Genomic DNA, 21,021 nt, shown 5'->3' with positions numbered 1-21,021 from the left:
GTTTGCCCGGATCACTATCGCGATACTTAGATGTCATACGTCAGGCAGAGTGCGCAGCGCCGCATGAAGTCGAACACGCCAACGCTCTCCTCAGACGAATGTGAAAACTGTTGTGTAACATATTCGCACATCGTTTAAAGAGTATTTTGCCGGGTTGTCATTGTTTATCGGTCGTTTTTAAGAAAATACGCCGCTAAAGATACAGGAAAGACAGAACGCAGTTTATGTAAGTTCAAAGCTCACACATTGTGTATGAGGCAACGTTGACTTAGCATAAGTTACCCGCCCGGCTAACTGACAGAAATCAGCTGATCAGCTGTTGCATCGGGTTGTCTGTAATATTGTAGTGTCAATGGGTCAGTTTAGTGTTTTTACACACAAACAAAGTGGAGTGAAATGTTATGCGTTGGGTAACTTAGATGTAACGTTAATCGTTTCACTGGTATGAGAGAAATTAGCATTAGCCTGCCATGACATCTATGGCTTGTTTGCGCTGTACTCGGCATGTTAGGATGACTTATGCAATGCAGTTGTTCAGTTATATTTCGTAAACGAAACGGTGTTTTTGTTTATAAATAATCTTTATTCACCTCTTGTGTGCAGTGACAGAAAGAAGGAGAATTCGACATGATGAAGATCAGCCCTTACTCAATCTTCCTCTTTGGTCCTTGACACACAGGTTAACCTTTAATTCTTGAACTTTAAACAAACATACCGGAACACTGCGTTTTTGTATCAACACCACCAATGCATTTGTATGTTAAAGACCTTTAATGCACCTCACTTCAGTTTTTTATTGAATGTAATGTTAGGTAACTTTGTGGTTGGTTGTTTGATTAGGTTGGGTATTGAATGAATTTCTCTCTTATTTAGTCTGAAGTCAAAACTTTGACGTGTCAGACATCACAACGGCCATAGAAAGGGTTCAAAGGAGGGAGCTGACCTCTTCCTCTGCGCAAGCTTCATCATCCTCGCCGTCTACAATGGAGATTGTCCTGGTGAGTTTGAGCCGTCCCTGTTTGATTTAATATAAATCTGTCTTAGATTTGAATGTATACTCATGTGAAATATTTTGAGTGTCATTTTATAAAGGTTGATTTAACAGGCTTATCATGAACTTGTGTGGATGATTGGTTGGGTAATACTCAATGTCGTGCTTTTGCTGTTGGAACTTAGAAGGCAGTTTGCATGTTACCATAACAAGTGCTTCAATGTGTGACATTACTAACTATATCATTGGGATCTAACATAGAATTTTCAATAGCCAGTACAGATACCTCGAGATCGATGTGATATAATGGCAATATTTTATATAAAGAATAACGCATAGCCAGCTGGCTGTGATCGCAGAATAAACCTTGACAGGGTGATCAGGTTTTGTTTTACCCTCAAGGGGTTTATTTTGAGGAGTTAACTGTCTAGTTTTACATTATCTTGCTTATGCGTGATGAAATATCATTCATTTTAAATATTTTATTAGCTTATTTCTAACAAATGCAAACCTTCTGCGAGGAGAAAACGTTTTCTAGCGGCTTTAGGGAAGGACCCCGAAGTTCAAACAAGACGAAATTGCAATTTGGTTTAATCCTTTTTAAATATAGGCCCGGTTTCACAGACAGGGTTTAACTTGAGTCAGGACTAACTCTTAGTTAAATTATGATATTTAAGTTACTTTTATAAAAATGCCTTCGTAAAAAACATTACGGATGTGCCTCTTGAGACGAAACAATGGCACTGACATATATGAAGATGTTTTAGGGCAAGATTTTCATTCAAAATTTCATTTTAGTCTAGGACTAGCTTTAAGCCTTGTCAGTTAAACCGGGCAATAATGAAATATAATTTGTAAATATAAAAAAGTGAATTATTTGTAAATGTTGAACTGTACCCGTCAAGATTACTTGCAGTGTCCGGATAAGTGTGTTATCAGTTTTGCTGTTGTTATCTGGGAATAACATACTTCAGAATGTTGCATCTGACCAATCAGAATTAAGAATTTCAGAGAGCTGTTAAATAGATATATTTATAAGGTATTTGTAATACAATAATGCATTTTGATAAATGCAAATAAGTTGTGCATGAAAAAACTAACACTTATTTTACACAAATATACTGGAAAACAAAATATGCATAATCAATTGAAAAAGCTTGTATTTTTTCAGACCTCAAATACTGCAAAGAAAACAAGTTCATATTCATTTTTAAGCAACACAACAGTCATATTTCTACATGTATTTAGGAAAAGTTCAAGAAATATTTTTATGTGATAACCTGGATTTGATCACATTGCTGTTGGGTGACTTTGTGTCACTCCTGAGGTTTGATTTTATTGAAACACAAACAATGGACTGGAATGGCCACAATACACCTAGAAATGCTGATTTGATATGAAAATTTGGAATGGTCTCTTCATTTTTTCCGCGGCTGTATACTGTGTATCCCTGCTGAAACTTTGTTGGAATTGAAGGATGCAGTACATGCTTCCAGTGGATGACCCACATTACCTCTGTCACATCCACTCACGCTCATATTCATATTGCCTTATCCACATATGCCGTCGGCGACTGTATGAGTCACGCTGTCCTCAAACTGACAGAGGAGAGGAATACAAATGGGCAGAGAGATGTTGTGCGTGTTTAGGTGTGAGGCAGCGACGATGAGCTCGGAGAAGCGACGCTGAGATCTGCAAGCGTGGAAGCTTGTGGATTAAGCCATTGAATGCTCCTACAGTGGGTGGGAGGGGGGCGAGAGCGATTTCTGGGCATTGTGATGGAGAGAGAGATGGGGGCTTATTCTGTCATGTGCTGTTAGAGACAACAGAAAGTGTGAGAAAAAGAGATGCAGGAGAAAAAGGACCCTCAGCCCAAATCTGCCAGCAGCCTGGGAAAGGTAGGGCAGATTAGTCAGTGCCTTAACGTGTGTATCTGTGGCTTTTCTGTAGTATGTGTGTGTGTGTTTTGTGTATCTCTGGACAGCTCTATGTGCGTCTGTCCGTTTTCATGCGTCAGTGTGAATCCCAGCGCTCTGTGGAGCCTGACGGTAGTGCTGCTTGTGTCTCGGTGCATGTCTGTGTGCTCGTGTTGTTGTTGCTGACTGTGTCAGCGTGTGATTGTGCGTCTGTGTTGGGTGTGAATATGATCAGTGTGTTTTAATGTGTAATCAAGCACACTTACACACAGCGTGTTGTCTATTTAATTTGCATACGTAACATGCAAATGACAAGATGTTTTGTGAGGTTTGGTGACCGCGCAGGGCATCAAATGCAGGTTGGATATTCTGTGCCTAAGAATATCCGTTCATCTGAGATGTGAGTGTTGCTCAGCTCAATGTGACTTGAATATCATGTTAAGATGTGGTGTTATGTGTAAATTCAGAGAACTGGACAAAAGAACTGTTGCTGCATCTCTTGATGTCACCCCACATTTTCTGTTCATCCGTTTTATTCTCTTTGACCTTCACTTCGTGTTTTCTTAAGTGTTTCTCTGGGTTTGTTTTCTCAGGCTCATCCTGCCCTGAAGGCCTTCATGTGCGGCTCTCTCAGCGGCACCTGCTCCACTCTGCTGTTCCAGCCTCTGGATCTGGTGAAGACAAGACTTCAGACCCTCCAGAACAACATGCACCCGGGGTGAGACTACCGTAACCGTCTCTGACCCTCACTGACCGCGTCTGCTGACCTTCTGCCTGATCATTGTCTGGGGTCAGATGTCAGTGTTTGGGATAAAGACATGACCGAAACATAATTCAGATCATTTTCAGACTTTTTGATGCCCTTCTATCAAGGGTGTAAATGGCACCTGTATGCCAAAATATTTTATGGTGGTGCATATGAGCATCTTAAAGGGGTCATATGACACGGCTAAAACGAATATTGTCATTTGTTTTAGATGTGATGCAATGTGTATACACGATTTAAGTTTCAAAAACGCTCTGTTTTACACACACCGTGCATGTTTGTATCTCCTCTTTGCTCCGCCTCTCTGAAACGCGCAGATTTTTAACAAAGCTCATGGCTCTGAAAAGCGAGGTGTGCTGTGATTGGCCAGTTCACCAGTGCGTAGTGATTGGTCGAACACTGCAAGCGTGTGAAGGAAATGTGACGCCTCTTACCATATTTTGGAACATCAGGTTCCTCTTCAGTTGTACTGACAGGTACGCCCACCTTACTTGCGTATACATTTGGGCGGTCTTAGTCAACTCATACCACCAACTGACGTAGATTTGTGGGGGTGTGGTTACACGAGGCGTTTCAGGCAGGTCTGGGTGAGCATTCGCTTTCAGATAGACTGCATCTTTTGTTCCCACACTTTCATTTCTGCAATTTTACGTGTCTAATACATGCATGAGCAACTTATAACACACCAAAGACACAGAAAAACATGTGTTCGTGCCATATGACCCCTTTAATAGTTTATATTGGTAGTAAATATACCGACATGAAACCCTTGATATTGTCCACGATTTAGACTACAGACTCGAATGACACCTCAAATTGTTTTGCTCAAAATGTTTGACTGCCAGACAATAAAAAAAGAGGGCTTGGGATAACCACCTAGCAACGACACCCTAGCAACGAATAGCGATGGACTACTCGGAGCACGTTAGCAACTGCATAGCAACAACTCCAGCATCATATCAGCAAAATTGGTTTGGGTTTGCAGTGTTTGATATAGTGGCAGATATGAGGTTTATTTTTGGTCTGATGTGTTTTGAGTGTGATTGTGTCTTGTCTGTGTTCATATAACTGTGCCCTCTCTCTGTGTTTCTGTACGCTCTGTGGGTGTGACACGTTCTCTATTATTAAACTGTCTGCCTAACATATTACCACGCCAATTGATGTGTCCTCATAAATTGCTATTATAAACGGCATTGGGGTGAATGTAAAAGGAAGGATGTTTTTGGGGCTCTTTCTGTTGGTTTACGCCTTTTTGTTCTCTCCGTCCATGGTGACATGACCATTTCTATTTGTGTCTTTCTCTCTTTGTCTCTCAGGGCTCCTAAAGTCAGGATGATTACAGTATTTTTTAACGTGATCCGCACAGAGAAGCTGCTCGGCCTGTGGAAGGGGGTTTCACCGGTCAGTTATATTTACATTACAAATTTACATTTAAACATTTAGTAGATGTTTTAATCCAACGTACATCCAAACGATTTATCCTAAAAAAGATAACATGAGATATGATAGGTTTCAGTAGTTGTGACAGATGTTTAATAAAATACATTGATGAGAGAGAAAAAAACAGTCAAGTGTTCACAGAAACAGTGAGTTTTCAGATGTTACTTGAAAATTGTTAGAGACACGGCTGATCAGGTAGACTTAGATTATTCCACCTGCGTAGAGAGAAAGAGTTCATTGTTGGACGCTCATTATTATTTGGTCTCCTCTCATTGTTTGATCTCACAACAGCATCAGTGTTTTGATCTTGTCTGGCTGAAACAGAGCATGGATGTATTCCGCTTTTCATTTAAGCGATGTCGACTTTTGTCAAAGCAGATGCCATATTTATTTTGCGAATAAAGTCTGTGAGGGACAGAAATCTGTTTCTTGTGTCAGGGTCACACCTGGGTTTTCATAACACAGTGTCTTTTTATTCTACGCACCACTTTAACAACACAAATTGTCAGTAGACAAATAGACTATGACTTTGCACACATTTCTTGCTGTTTGTTGCCTAAAATTGCTTTTAGCTACAAAAGCATTCAGTAACATTCTCACCACCATTGAAGAGTTAATCTATTTATCTAAATAAAATGAATTCTATATTTTTGGTAGACACCTGTTTGTGTTGCTTGGTGTAAAATCCATCCATCACAATGTTGGTCTCTCTTGTCCTCCTGCAGTCGTTTATGCGCTGTATTCCTGGCGTGGGGATCTACTTCAGCACATTTTACTCGCTGAAGCAGCATTTCTTCCTGGACGGGTCTCCAAACGCAGGGGAGGCGGTGTTGCTAGGGGCGGGGGCTCGATGCGTGGCAGGTGTGGCCATGCTGCCCATCACAGTCATTAAAACTCGTTTTGAGGTGAGGTTATGACTGAGCACAGAAAAAATAGCTTTTAATACAAACACTATATTCTGTTTATTTACTATAACTGTTTTAATAAGTAATTTGCATTTTAAGGAAGACCTGTTATATGTCTTAAAAGTATGTTTTGTATTTTTTTTTCCAGAGTGGGCGATACAACTACGCAAGTGTAGCTGGAGCTCTCAAAAGTGTGTGTCAGAAAGAGGGTCCGAGGGCTTTGTATTCTGGGCTCACGGCGACCCTGCTCAGAGACGCCCCATTCTCTGGGATATATGTCATGTTCTACAGTCAGGCCAAAAAAGCCATACCACAGAGTGAGTTAATATGATATAAATGTGTGTTTGTAGTTTTCCTGAACGAGATTAATAAAAATGTGAGTTATTTAGAAGGATCTGGCATTGTTTACTAATGTCTCTCTCTTTCTCTCTCACTTAGAGGTCAGCTCGTCATCTTTTGTCCCCCTGGTTAATTTCGGCTGTGGTGTGGTTGCTGGTATTTTGGCCTCTCTGGCCACTCAGCCAGCAGACGTGATAAAAACTCACATGCAAGTGAGCCCGGCACTGTATCCCAGGACCAGCGATGCTGTACGCTTCGTTTATGCTGTAAGTATCAGAGGACAAGTTATTTACTTGCAATTTGCTAATTGCACAAGATGGAGCAGGTGAGCTTTTGGGACGGCAGAGTAATGCCAGAGTCGGCAGAGTAATTTCCGGTCGTATAACACTGTATGGGAAAAAGAGGAATTTTGGCCAGCAAATATGGGTGTTTTTTTAGATAATAAAGAAGAAAGTAATATACAAGCAATATGACAGATCCTCTTTACATTGCTGAGCACTTCGTTCGAACAAAACAACTCGATAGTGTTATACGACCGGAAATTAGTCTACAGACTCTGCCATCGTAAAAGCTCAATGGTGCCATCTTATGCAACTAGCCCATTATTTTATTGACCTTTAAAAATCTTTACAATTATTTCATTGACCTTTGAAAATCTTCATGAAAATAAAATGCAGTCAGATACAAAATGACAATTTGAATATGTTAAATTTCACATAAATTCTCTGATCTTGTGTTGGTCTAAAAAAAGAATAATATAATAAAAGAAAAAAAGTAATATCACAGCCTAGCATGTTTCAGATCCTCATAGAATACATCACATTACAAACAATAAATGCGTTGTGAATGTTGTTTAATTCGTTGACTAAACAGAGCTGTGTAAGTTGCAGATGGTGCAAAATATAGTGACTCGTATTCATCTGTTTGTTTCAGGAGCATGGCTTGAGTGGGTTTTTTCAAGGAGCGGTTCCTCGTTCTGTGAGGAGAACCCTCATGGCTGCGATGGCCTGGACGGTGTATGAGCAGCTGATGGCTCGCATGGGCCTGAAGTCTTAAAGATGCCTGGCAGATACGCTTTATCTGTGGACTTTCGTACCGTGTGTGATAGTTACAGAGTGTGTTTGACCTGTGCAGACGATGACAGACCGATTTAATAAAACGAAAGCAGCTAGCGCCGGCTAAGCTATAGATGGCGGGAGGGTCTCGTGTACGTGTGTGATTGTCCGTTTATGTTTGTATTTTTTAAGTGAGTTATCTTGTGAGACCTCTGACAGTGACATACCTAAATCGCAGCAGAGTGGGTTTGTCAGCCTTAGACTGTTGACGTCTGCATATTCAGACAGAAGTCTGCACTGAAACGTACCAATGAGAGACCGAGCGGCTCACAGCAAACACAAGAAAATCCTCCTTTTGGCAACCGACCAATGAACTCTCAGTGGCCATTTTGCCAACAAAGATTTTCTGGGCTCCGGTGTTCTGAGATCGCTCTTAAGCCCAGTCTCCTCAGTTAAAAATCCTAGTCTAGGAGGAGACTTGATGGTTTTATAAAGCTGCAGCGCTCAGACAATCAGACTGACTTACCCCAGGGCTGAGAAACTGAACTAAAACCACACGACTCACTCACAGACCCCAATACTGACTGATATTTGTGCGTCTCAATGCGATGATTTGTGCCGTGCTGCTGATGTTAGGAGAGACTGCAGGGATTCATCTGTAGGCTATATTTACAACAATGAAAATGAACATTGAAACTGGAAATTGCCTGAAATGAACAAGAGTTTCCTGGGTACAGAGGGCATTGATTGAACAGGAATTTACTTTAAAAAAATGCTATAGTTGCGGGGAGAAGGTGAAGTATGTTTACACGTATCAGTCAGACAATACTACAATTTTATTTGACTCTATTTGCCAGTGTGCTGTCAGTCCGTTTTTGATTGACGTTGTTTTGTGTAAAACCTGCTGTAAGACACCATCATGTCATCAGTGGTGGTCAGTGTCAACATGACAGTGTAGTGTGCTGTTGTCTCATGATACCTGAAAAATATGTCCAAAGTCATATTCAACCCTAAAATAGAAAATGCCTGAATTGAAGAACGTTCAGATTTTGGCATTGTGACATAAAAAGACTTTATCATAGTCTTTATTTAGCAAACATCTGAACGCATCATTCTAACAATTTGGAGAGAAATTGTTTTAAATGTTCATATAACATTGCAAGGAATCCTACCGGTCGTTCAATATGAGTTGTCTTCATGCAGATGTATGATTCCTTTTATTCGGATTTGATTTTGAAATGTGACATGAACGTGTTTTAATGAAATTCACCTTTGGGGTTCATCAGGTTTTTCAACGTTTCGTCTTTGTGATGGCACTTTGCCTACTAACACTTTCACACATTTGTGCTTGAAGTGTGACTTCACATTAACAATGCACAAATAAATTTGGAGGGTTCCTATCCTACATATGTTATGTTAAGTGTAAGGTTGACCTGAAGTCATGAAACTGTCATGAGCTAAATTCAGTGTTTTAATTCGATTATTTTTTTTAATCCTGTGATTAACTCAATTGTCTATCCTGACACTACAGGCTTAACCATTGCAAAATAAAATTGTTTAATGTCCATGATGTTAAGATACATTTGGATCACACTACATGGATCTCCACATCATAGTTTGTGAAAGCACTTTAAATTCTGTGAAGTTAACTTCATTGGAACTGAAGCTAATTGGTATGTGTGTGAGTGTTGGTGAAACTGTATGTAAGCCATTGTGCTTTGTGCTGTACTGGGAAGATATTTTGCCTTCACACAGTCATTATTTTATCTTCAGCATTTCATTTTGCCATTATTGTTGATATTTGGTTTGTGTTGAAATGCACATGCAAATGTTGTGCTTATGTTAATATACGAATACAATTGTCCCATTTTATAAATAAATGTTATAAGGTTTAATGCAGACGGTTTTTGTTATCGAGTAAATATGCACCATGTTCTTGTGCTTTTGCCACAGAGTCACGTGTTTGTGTACATTTCTTTAGAAGTATATACTTTAACCAAGCTTTACACATTTATTAAATAGGCTAGCCTGAGGACTCAAATCCTCCAAAGCAAGTGGCCACAAAATATTTTTTGCTCCAACTGGATGCTGCTGATGGCAGGAAAAATTCTGGTATGTATTGTATTTTTCATGATTGTACAGCACTTTGGTATAACAATTGTTGTTTCACATTTCCACTGTAAGATGAATGTAGTTCGAGCATTGAACTTTATCTACTGTGCTCACAAAAGTATTTTTCTCTTGCATTCATCTCCACAGACATCAATTAATATTGCTTAGTTTGTTTTATTATTTAATTAAATATAAATTCTCTCAAATGTATTTTAGGCGTTTGAACTGTATTGTTCGAACTGTATTTGAAGAGTTTGGTTCCAAACTGAGCTAACTTCGTTTATAAAAAAAATTAAATATCATGTTTTTATTATGTTATGTAGCTGCATTTTTTTGTTATTATGGCTTAAATCAAAACAAACCAACTGCAGTTTGATTGATAGTAATTGGAATGCACAATAAAAAAAACATGATTTTTGAGAAATATTAAAAACGGAGCTCTTCATTTGCTGTCCTCCACCAGTAGAAGGCGGCATTACGTAACGGAATAGACGACCAGAGTACAGAGTAAGAAAATGCGACGTCTGATTGGCAGACATCAGACTATATAAGGTACGTAATTTCCTGCTCCCGCCCTCTTTTTGCCGTGAAGCGCAGAACTCCATACGGCGTTGTCTCGTGGTGAGCAAATTTTTATACATTTGACCACTTTTAAAACGTTGATTGTGACCAGAGTCGCTTCAGCGAAAGGGAAACGTTAATATTCCTGAATTATTCACATTTAACAAGAAAATTCCCCCTCAATTCAGTTTAAAATATCGAGGTTTAAACCACGTCGTGTGAGCGGTTCCGCGCCATGAAGCGCGTGCGCGCCTGTAGCACGTACTTTGGTAGTTCATGAATCTGACAAACTTTTGACTTTACCGTGTGCAGTTGATTCTTTTTGAAAGTTATGTTTAATAGTGGAATAATGTAAAAATATTAGAACCTCGTTCGAAGTACCGATATATTTGCATGTTGGGTTAACACGAGCATGTTGCGTAGCTCGCGTGCGCTTGGCAATATAAATGATCTGGGATCAGATGTGTAAATATCACGCACACTGTTAAAATCCAGCACTTTTGTTGGTGTTCGGGTGTCGGAAGTGTGCTAAAAAGTGAACCAGCCGGGTTTTCGCCAACGCTATAAGGGCTCATCTCTGCTCCTCGAATGGGTTTGACACCCACCTGAGCTACATTCATTTCAAACCACCTTATGAAGAGTTTATTTCCAAAATGAGGTGACGAATCATGTTTTTTTTGTGTGCATTCAAATTCCTATCAATCAAACTGCAGTTGGTTTTTGGTTTAAGCCATAACTTAAAAAAACATCCAACACAATAAAACATGATTGTTTCCAAAATGAGAACTCGTTTTTTAATCATGTTTTATTGTGTTAGCTGTTTATTTTAGTTATGGCTTAAACCAAAAATTAACTGCAGTTTGATTGATAGGAATTGGAATGCACACAAAAAAACATGATTTGTCACCTCATTTTGGAAACAAACTCTTAATTTACACTTGATAAAAACTTAAGTTGTTTCTGTACTCAATTGGCTGTTTTTGGTTCCCTTGCAGCTTTTCCGCTAAACTCGTAACGCAGGGAAAGTGGTCACGATGTCCGGAGGTCTGGATGTCCTTCAAATGAAGGAGGAGGATGTGCTGAAGTTCCTGGCAGCAGGAACCCATCTGGGAGGAACCAACCTGGACTACCAGATGGAGCACTACGTCTACAAGAGAAAGAGTGACGGTAAGAGAAAACAGGACCCTGCATCCCAATGCTGGAACTGTTTGCCATTAACTAGTTATTTACTAGTTCTGTTTTTCTATAGGCGTGTACATCATCAATCTAAAAAAGACCTGGGAGAAACTCCTGCTGGCTGCTCGTGCTATTGTTGCCATTGAGAATCCAGCTGATGTGTGTGTTATCTCCTCCAGAAACACTGGCCAGGTAAAGAGAGGCAACTATCGAAAACAAATGTAATGTGTGGTGAACTTGTATTACAGTAACTTGAGGAAGCACTCTGTTAAAGCCTGGCACTGCTATCGGTGTTCAGGTGTCGGAAGTGTGCTAAAGCAAGCAGGCCGGGATTCGCTAACACCATTAGGGCCGACGTGCCCAATGAATGGCGTTTGATAGCAACCTGAGCTACAAGCTACTTGCGTTTCTGTTTTTGTAGGCCACCGTATGTCTGCGTGTGCCCTTTTTGAAAGGAATCATGAGTATGATGTTTTTCTTTTAGAGAGCTGTGCTCAAGTTCGCCTCGGCCTCTGGCGCGACCACCTTCGCTGGTCGTTTCACTCCTGGAACCTTCACCAATCAAATTCAGGCTGCTTTCAGAGAGCCCCGCCTCCTGATCGTGACCGATCCTCGTGCTGACCATCAGCCACTGACTGAAGCCTCATACGTCAACATCCCAACCATCGCCATGTGCAACACAGACTCTCCTCTGAGATACGTCGACATTGCCATCCCCTGCAACAACAAGGTGCTGATGCTTCTAGGTGTGACACAAAACTGAGTTTTTTGAGAGGCTAATGGTTTTTGTGTGTTTAGGGTCACCACGCTGTGGGTTTGATGTGGTGGATGTTGGCCAGAGAGGTTCTCCGGATGAGGGGCACCATCTCCAGAGAGCATCCATGGGAGGTCATGCCTGATCTGTACTTCTACAGAGATCCCGAGGAGGTAAGATGCTGCCGTAATGTTTAATCATTTAAGCTTGCCAGTCATTTGATGCGATCGTCTGCTCACCGATTCTCTTTCCCTCCTCTAGATTGAGAAGGAAGAGCAGGCTGCTGCTGAGAAGGCTGTTGGTAAGGAGGAGTTCCAGGGTGAATGGACCGCCCCTGTGTCCGATTTCACCCAGCCTGAGGTGGCTGACTGGTCTGAGGGTGTTCCGGTTCCATCTGTCCCCATCCAGCAGTTCCCAGCTGCCGTTGAAGGTGAACAACTTGTCTTAGACCTTATAGCCTGATTGTGCTGTAAAAAAGATCTGTTTACTAAAGCTGTATTTTTGTTTTAGCTGCTCCTGCCAAGCCTGCCACTACGGAGGTGTTTGCAGGTAAGCAACGGTTTTCCATTTGCTGCTGTCTTTGCTTTTATATAAGACAAAGCTGTGGAGATCAGAATCGTACACTGAATCAGATTAAATTCATAGAATACACGAGAGATGTGTAATTGTGAATTTTCTTTCTAACAGAGGACTGGAGTGCTCAGCCTGCCACAGAGGACTGGTCTGCTGCCCCCACGGCTCAGGCTGGAGACTGGGGCGGCACCACCGCAGACTGGTCTTGAGTGAAGTTAACCAGAGTCCAGTGTCACAACATTGAAAAAATAAACCTGGTTGTTTAAAAGATTGTCTTGCGTGTTCGTTTTTGTCTACAGCCTAAAATAAGTGATAGCAGTGTGCAAGGCTGTATTATCGGGCTTTTCTTTTGTACCTTTGTCCACCTATTCCGCTATCCTAAAAGACTGTATCAAAATCTGTTTGTCAGACACCAATTAATGCATCTTTTTGCAAGAACTAAGACCGAATATTAAATTGATAATATAAAGATAGGGCAAGACTAAATGCTTAACATGCACAGGGCCCATGGAGAGGCTGTTTTTGTGTCTGCATTTTTTATCACCGTTGTTACATTGTTCAATCAACTATAAACCATGCATCATTTGCACGCTAAAACACATTTGTTCTGAAAATTTATGTTTTTGCAGTCAATAAAATGCTCAAAAATAGGGGTGCTTGTATAAGAGGTTAATGCTGATTATTTATTCCTTACGATTCTCAATTGCTTTTATTCCTAGTTAATATTTATATTCATTTCTATTAATATATGAAATATATTTGTTCTTAGCTTGACTGATCTTGAATGGCTCTATTCAGATACATTAATTTGAAAGGATTTATTCATGCTCTCATCCATGCTGTTGGGTGTTATTTTGAAAACTATTGTCTTTTTTCTTGTAATGTTAAAAAAAATTCATTTGTATAAATGCAGAAAAAACCTAAAATTAGTACGTGACAATAGATTGTTAACTTCTGTTGTGTTCACATATTAGAACCGTAAATATGAGTTTAGGTTTGTCCCTACCAAAACATTATTTATAGCTGTTAATGCACAAAAGACCGGAAATTATTTAATTATAAAAAATCATACAAGGTAATTTCTTAATCTCTTGTCTATTATTTTTTGTGGGCAATGCAATATACAATATTAATTTTATCGTATGTAGTGATGCACAAAGTTAAATTCTGGGCCAAAAACGAACATTTAGGATGCACTTGGCCGAAAACTGATAACAAAAATAAAAATGTCTTGGAAAGGAAAACTTACTTAGTTTTTTTGCATAATATTAATATAATATTGCACTTTATAGCACATCAAAAACACTAACATTAAACAGAAAATATTAGTTAACGTTTTAGACTATTTTATCTGCACAAATTCTATCTTATTTTGCATTATTACAGTATCTGTTCTTAAACAAATCGATCTGATACTTCTTGCGGGTCCCAGATCCCAGCCCAATTATTCGAGCACTGGTGCATAGCTGACCACTAGTTGTATTTATTGACATGCTCTGCGTTTGTTGTGTTATTGCTATGTTGACTACCACGTTATTTTGCTTTTGGAAATGCATTGTGATGAAAATATATCACCCCAGATGGGACTCGAACCCACAATCCCTGGCTTAGGAGGCCAGTGCCTTATCCATTAGGCCACTGGGGCTTGATACAACGAGAAGCACATCAGTTCCTTTATTTGTAGCTTGTTACTTTGGTTAGTCTGACATTTTCACCAAAACCACATATTTTTATTCGCAATCAGACAGTACACAACTGTGCGTGAATCACATAACACGCTTTCCTCTTGATGAAGAATGCGTTGCTTAGCAACAGCCTGACGCCTCGCAACCAAACATGGCAGTCGAGGTTAGCTAAGAGGAGGATTGATAATGAGATGATGAAGACGTTTGCACATGATTTCATTTAGCTCGGATGGTAAAAATCGACTGCATTTATCTGAAGACATTGCAGACCTGTTGACTGATCGTGCACAGAAGCGCGAGCTTGTTCGCCAACTTTAGCTAGCTGCTTAGCTATCTGTGCTAATTTACGATCTGCCGTTATTTATTATTTGCCATGTATATTTTTATACAGTTCTAGCTCGTATTGTGAAACATTTCGTTGGCTATATGATGGCCAGAATATTATTATAGTGATTATATAGCGGTCTGCTCATTTCAACACTGGGGAGAGTCTGAGCATCGTCACCATGGTGAGTATCAAACAACATGCTAGGGTTTTGTATTAGATCACAAAAAAGGCCTTTACAAGTTTAGTAACACAATGTGGATCAGTTTTGTTATGTTTTTATTGCAAATATATTTCCTACTAAGTATTTTTGTCTTGTTTATAAATATCAAATATCTAAATTTGCCTATTATTTTTCTTACCCAATTGGCGTATAGTTTTCCTTGTTTTTAAGTAAAAATTTAACAGTCATTTTGCTTCTCAATTAAACATGTCTTGATTTCAGAAAGTTTAGATAATTCTTCTAAAAACCAGACAAAAACAATGAGTAAGAAAACCATTTTAATAATAATAACAATGATTATTATTATTACAATAATTTTCTACATAAGCCTATAACACAACAATTGTAAAACAATAACAAATACTAGAATATAATCAAAAACATTAATTGCAATAAAATACTTCATTTTTTTATTTTATTTGTTTAGAAAAAATAGATTTTTTTAACTTTATTTTTTTCTAGCCTTGCAAGTGTGCAAATGATTGTTCCAGCGTAGTGCAAATAACAATGTAAATTACATAACGGCGGGCGATTAAACGTGAATAACATTTACATATGGATGTATGAAATAAGAAGATTGGTTCAGGGTGTAGTCAAGTAGATAAATATACATTTTGAGTGTGGAGGAATTAGATATGCACATGATCAAAAAAGGGATTGGAAACCTTGGCTCGGCAGCACTGTTGTTTCTGTCATGAAGATTTTGTCTCGGATGAAACCGGCAGTGGGTGGCGAGACCTCCACCAGTTCCAGAGAGAAGAAAAGAAAAAACAAAACGAAAAAGACCCCAAAACTTGAGGATTATCTAAATCAAAGAGACTATCTGGGAGCCCTGACTCTGCTGGAGGTACAAGCACCATTGATATCAGCAAATAAGCGCTGAGATTTTATCTTCATGTTGATTTGACCTTTGTACCCTTCGAACGGTCTGCAATGTCAGTTCCAGCGTAACGGCGGGGTGTCAGTGGACCATGAAGATCTATGGATCGTTTACTGTGCCTTTCATCTGGGGGACCACAAGAGATCGATGGAGGTCAGTCAGAGAGACAATTGATGTGAATATATGAATATTAAAATCACACTCATAAACTTATTGTTATATTTTAGGAGTACAAGGCCATGACTCTGAAACCAGACTGTCCAGTGGATGTGTGGGTGTATCTGGGTTGTACTCTCTTTTTTCTGGGACTTTATAAAGAGGCTGAAGAGGCGGCACTGAAGGGTTTGTCATCCCCTTCACACATCTCTTCATTAATAGGTGTAGTTGTACGTGCATTCACGCAAACATATCAAGCAAACATTGCCATGTGCTTTTGTTTTCAGGACCAAAGTCTCAGATTCAGAATCGCCTTCTCTTTCATTTAGCTCATAAGGTAAAAAGCGTTTATCTTATTGATCTAACTTGCATTATCATGAATGGCGTCTGAGGGTGATTTGCTGTGTCTTTCTGTCTGAAGTTTAATGATGAAAAGAAGCTGATGGGATTCCATCAGAATCTGGAGGATGTGACGGAGGATCAGCTGAGTCTGGCCTCCATTCACTACATGCGCTCTCACTATCAAGAGGCCATTGACATCTATAAACGCATCTTACTGCAGAACAGGTAGGTCACAACATGCAGAAGCAACCATGCCATTATCGCATCTGCAAATAAAACAACAATTTTGCAGAGAGTTTTACTTTATAATGCTTGTCCAGTTTGTATAGAAAGTCAAAATCCTCTTAGTACAGCAATGGAAAAAGCTGAAACGTTAAATAATGATGTGTGTCTTTCGATTCTACAGAGACCTTCTTGCGCTGAATGTGTACGTCGCCCTGTGCTACTATAAAATGGATTATTATGACGTATCTCAGGAGGTTTTGGCTGTGTATCTACAGAGTATTCCTGACTCCACCATCGCCCTCAACCTTAAAGCCTGCAATCACTTTAGACTCTATAACGGCAAAGCTGCCGAGGTCAGATACTTTACCACACATACCAACACAGGATTTATGTTTACGGCACGGAAACAGGTCCGTTGTATTATCACAAACAACAAGGCACTGAAGACTGAGCAAAACTGGGAATTAATTTGCATTAAACTGTGCCATGGTCTGGTTGAATACTCGATTCTGATTGGCTGGAAGGTGTGCATTAAATCATTTAATGCACGGGTAGTCCAGTCAACATTTGAAATTAACTGACTTTATTAGCTTTCCTGTAGCTCAGTGGTAAGAGCATGGCGCTAACAACGCCAAGGTCGTGGGTTTGATCCCAGGGGTTTGCACATACTTAGAAACAAAAAAAGACGCATAGGATAATGCAATGTAAGCATCTGCCAAATGCGTAAATGATCATGGTATAAGCGGGATAATCCACAGCTAGCTGTGCATTAAAGGATTTTAATGCGCTTCTTGGCCTCCATGTAGCCGTGGATTATCCCTTACATATAACTAGGTGGTTGTAAATAACCAGTTAGGCTACATTTTATGGAAGATACAATTTCATTATTTCGTCATTAATATTTTAAGGACAGAATTTACGATGCATTAACTTGATTTGACTTTGATTTTATTTGATTGAATATGGAAAATGGCAACGATAACAATGTCATTGGCTCACCCATGCAACCTTGGTTCTGGTACCAGAAGAAAAGGCTGTTTTAGAGGCATAATCTTTCATAATCGATGATGAACAATAAGCATTGCATTAGAATAGTGTGCACTGATCAATAAGACTAAAGTCCGTTTTACTGTGAATATAAACGGATTGGGTTTTTGTCTGTAATGAGTGTGCATTCAGGATTGTTATCTTGTATTCAATGGTTTTCTCCCTCTGGGCTTTGTAGACGGAGTTGAAGAACCTGATAGACATCTCGTCCAGCTTGTTTCAGTTTGCCAAAGAGCTCATCCAGCACAATCTGGTGGTGTTTCGCGGTGGCGAGGGAGCGCTGCAGGTTCTGCCTCCTCTGATTGATGTCATAGCAGAGGCCAGACTCAATCTGGTCATTTACTATCTCAGACAAGGTGATCAGACTAGACCTCTTGTCCTTAACAGACTCACTGAGACTTAGCAGCTTTATTATTAACTGTGTCGTGTCATCTTCAGATGACATTCAGGAGGCCTACAAACTCATCAAAGACCTTGAGCCCACCACACCTCAGGTATTACTGCAACTTGCAAGTTAACTTGGTTATGGTTTGTGAGTGTTTATACTCTCTGGTGTCATTTGCAGGAGTACATTCTGAAAGGGGTGGTGAATGCAGCTTTGGGACAAGACATCGGATCGGTTCGTGAAGTTTATTCGTGATGATAATGATATTTTCATTTGTGTGGGGTTGTTAAACATTTGTTTGTGTGTTTTATTTTACAGAGGGACCATTTGAAAATTGCCCAGCAGTTTTTCCAGTTGGTTGGCGGCTCAGCCAGTGAATGCGGTAACATCATTGTTTAGGCTAACCGTAACAATATTAGCGCTGGTTCAGCGGCCCGGCCCCTGTCCTGCGTGGAAAAGAGCCAATGACAGGCTTCGTATTCTCCACACACGCTGAACTTTGTCCTAGATACAAAATAACACATTTAAAGGTTCAGTTCTGTGTCTCTTCTGTAATATTAAACTCAGTGTTGGTCAGCAGTGGATTAATCAAGAAAAGTCAAAATAAGTTTCTATGCAGCCCATGAGACTGAATTAGCTTTTTTTTGCATATTTCTTTAGTAGATGATAGGGGTATAATTATATAACACACAATTTAATACAATACACAATTCTGCAGCATTAACCAAACCATGTTCAATTTAAATAACAGACATTAACAATTTTCAATAACCTTTTTATTGTACATACAACTTATAGAATTGACAATCAAGGTTGAATTGAACCATCTGTATGTAAAGCAATAAAAATGAAATAGGCCTGTCACAAAAAAAATTAAATTAAAATTTTTTTTTATTTTAAGTTAAATTAAATTAAAGAGAGAAATTTTTTAAGCAGTAAAAGCAGTAAAAAAAGAAACATTTTATATGTTGACGCAGGTCAACCAATAAGATTAAACAGATATCATATTCAAAAATCATAATTTTTTGTTTTGCTAATTCATAAATTATGCCACAAATATTGTTACACTTCAAAAAGCATTGTTAATGTTAATCATTAACTAAAACAGTTAAAACATTTCTGTTAATTAAAATAAAACAATTATAAACCTAAATGCTAAAAAAAAACATGAACGAGAATTTGGAATATTGCTCTAGCAATAAACTGAAATGAATTTAAATCACTAAAATTATTCACTGAAAATAAATAAAAAATGATCTAAAACTGAAATAAAAAACTTACATGGCAATATTATAAATGAATAAATAATAAAATGACGAAATTGCTATATTAAATAAAACAAAACCTTCAAAATATTAATATAGCTACAATAAAATAATCTAAAATAACACTGACTCCTTGCATACGGTTGGTGCTACGACTATTATTTGAACTGCACATGTCAGTGTTTTTGGCGAGCATCAGATTTTTATTTGAACAGTTCTCTTAAACCATGTGTTTTATTATGGTTCCTAACATAGTTACTGGTCCACTCCACTGGTGAATATATGTCATCGATTCTGAGGTCGGCTCTTGTGCTAACCCAAAATCTCTATGGCTGTTAGATGTTACCTTTGTTTCTTTGGACATGAAGTTACTTGGATATAGTAAAACCAAGTTAATGACTGATTTCTCTCTTTTCTCATCCTATAAGACACAATACCAGGCCGGCAGTGTATGGCCTCTTGTTTCTTCCTGCTCAAACAGTTTGAAGATGTTCTTATCTATCTCAACTCAGTCAAGGTAAAGCATGATAAGTGTGTTTAGATTAAGAGCAAATAACATGAATATATTCACATTTAAAAATGGATTTTGTTTCCATGTAGAGTTATTTCTACAACGACGACACGTTCAACTTCGACTACGCTCAGGCCAAAGCAGCGCTGGGAAACTACAGAGAAGCTGAAGAGGTATCACATGTGCTTCAGTAGATGTCATTTGAAAGTCAAATTCATGTTAATGATTCTCCAGGGCTTTGACACTTAATCTGACTTTAATGTGAACAGGTGTTCCTGTTAATTCAGAACGAGAAGATCAAGAGCGATTATGTGTTCCTGAGCTGGTCAGCACGCTGCTGTAGGTTTAACAATATCTCTTTGAATCTCAAAGGTTTTGAGGTTGGCCAACAAACCCGTTCTCATAATATTTTCATTCAATAATCCATGACTCAGTTGTTGAAAACTTCTCTTGTAAGAAATGATAAGGTGTTTTTTGAATAGTCGATTTACTGATGTCATTCTCTGTGGTAGACATTATGAATCAGAAGGCGCGTCAGGCTTGGGAACTCTATCTGAGGATGGAAACCTCATCAGACTCGTTCAGCATCCTTCAGCTCATCGCAAATGACTGCTACAAGGTGATTCAGAGTCTGATTTGGAATGTTTCACTTTCAAAAACCGCAAGGTGCGATAAGAGAAGTTGCTACGGATACAGTTATCCATGATGTTATGTGATCTTGTTTCAGATGGGACAGTTTTATTATGCAGCTAAAGCTTTCGATGCTCTGGAGAGATTGGATCCAAACCCGGAGTACTGGGAGGGGAAGCGGGGAGCATGTGTGGGAATCTTCCAGCTCATACTGGCCGGTCGAGAGTCCAGGTACGAAGCGATACCAAGTTATCCTAGTTGTTATTCGACGATATTGAAATGGAATGGTTTGTTAGCTGTATTTCAGATGAACATTGCTCAGTGAATGGCCTCTGTGGTTATATTTGTTGCTGTTTCTGCAGAGAAACGCTGAAGGAGGTTCTGCCAATGTTGAGGAACAGTGGAAACCCACAGGTTGAGTACATCATCCGTATTATGAAGAAATGGGCCAAAGACAACAGAGTGCTTCTCTGATTGATTCACATCAGCCAACACACACTGACACTTCTGCTTGATAACAGTGGAGGAATAATTTGTCCCGTTTTGGAGCATTTCTACTTTTGTCAAATAAATACAATATATTTGTTTTGTTTTGTGAGCTTGTTTGTCTATTTACAAAATGTGAGGAATGCAACATATCAGATGCATCGTATAAATAAAAGACTTTCAACTTGATTTAAGTGTTATTTTATGTTCTCTCCGATCTTTGAGCTCACTACATAGGTAAAAATATATTTTGTAATATTTGTTTAAATGTCA

At 39.0% G+C, this 21,021-nt stretch overlaps 3 protein-coding genes and 1 non-coding gene across 6 annotated transcripts; 3 read left to right on the top strand and 1 right to left on the bottom strand.

Annotated features, from left to right (window-relative positions):
* Positions 1-45: 45 nt before the first annotated feature.
* On the top strand, positions 46-9,682 carry slc25a38b (solute carrier family 25 member 38b). Of its 3 annotated transcripts, XM_057337071.1 has the most exons (10): positions 46-226; positions 604-679; positions 874-998; positions 2,812-2,889; positions 3,501-3,625; positions 4,990-5,074; positions 5,839-6,018; positions 6,167-6,335; positions 6,457-6,623; positions 7,291-9,682. In XM_057337071.1, the coding sequence occupies exons 4-10, from the start codon at positions 2,839-2,841 to the stop codon at positions 7,411-7,413; spliced, it is 900 nt and encodes a 299-aa protein (XP_057193054.1). In that variant the 5' UTR covers positions 46-226; positions 604-679; positions 874-998; positions 2,812-2,838; the 3' UTR covers positions 7,414-9,682. The 3 variants fall into 3 exon arrangements, with proteins under 3 accessions (XP_057193054.1, XP_057193056.1, XP_057193055.1); XM_057337073.1 differs by lacking the exon at positions 2,812-2,889 and having other exon boundaries at positions 48-226; positions 7,291-9,681; XM_057337072.1 differs by lacking the exons at positions 46-226; positions 604-679; positions 874-998 and having other exon boundaries at positions 1,005-2,889.
* A 401-nt stretch (positions 9,683-10,083) lies between these two features.
* Positions 10,084-12,859, top strand: rpsa (ribosomal protein SA). The gene is made up of 8 exons (XM_057337930.1): positions 10,084-10,145; positions 11,081-11,252; positions 11,335-11,453; positions 11,746-11,991; positions 12,060-12,188; positions 12,277-12,445; positions 12,526-12,564; positions 12,703-12,859. The coding sequence occupies exons 2-8, from the start codon at positions 11,120-11,122 to the stop codon at positions 12,795-12,797; spliced, it is 930 nt and encodes a 309-aa protein (XP_057193913.1). The 5' UTR covers positions 10,084-10,145; positions 11,081-11,119; the 3' UTR covers positions 12,798-12,859.
* A 1,301-nt stretch (positions 12,860-14,160) lies between these two features.
* trnar-ccu (transfer RNA arginine (anticodon CCU)) lies at positions 14,161-14,233 on the bottom strand. Its single transcript has one exon. It is a non-coding gene; the product is annotated as a tRNA-Arg (tRNA).
* A 49-nt stretch (positions 14,234-14,282) lies between these two features.
* Positions 14,283-20,937, top strand: ift56 (intraflagellar transport 56). Its single transcript, XM_057337980.1, has 17 exons — positions 14,283-14,782; positions 15,522-15,668; positions 15,762-15,854; positions 15,929-16,043; positions 16,145-16,194; positions 16,279-16,424; positions 16,606-16,777; positions 17,650-17,827; positions 17,910-17,965; positions 18,037-18,090; positions 18,175-18,238; positions 19,550-19,638; positions 19,722-19,805; positions 19,902-19,971; positions 20,145-20,251; positions 20,360-20,493; positions 20,625-20,937. The coding sequence occupies exons 1-17, from the start codon at positions 14,780-14,782 to the stop codon at positions 20,734-20,736; spliced, it is 1,674 nt and encodes a 557-aa protein (XP_057193963.1). The 5' UTR covers positions 14,283-14,779; the 3' UTR covers positions 20,737-20,937.
* Positions 20,938-21,021: the final 84 nt, after the last annotated feature.

The sequence above is a fragment of the Triplophysa rosa genome, linkage group LG7, assembly GCF_024868665.1.
Source record: "Triplophysa rosa linkage group LG7, Trosa_1v2, whole genome shotgun sequence".
NCBI lineage: Eukaryota > Metazoa > Chordata > Actinopteri > Cypriniformes > Nemacheilidae > Triplophysa > Triplophysa rosa.
This window is presented reverse-complemented; position numbering and strand designations above follow the sequence as displayed.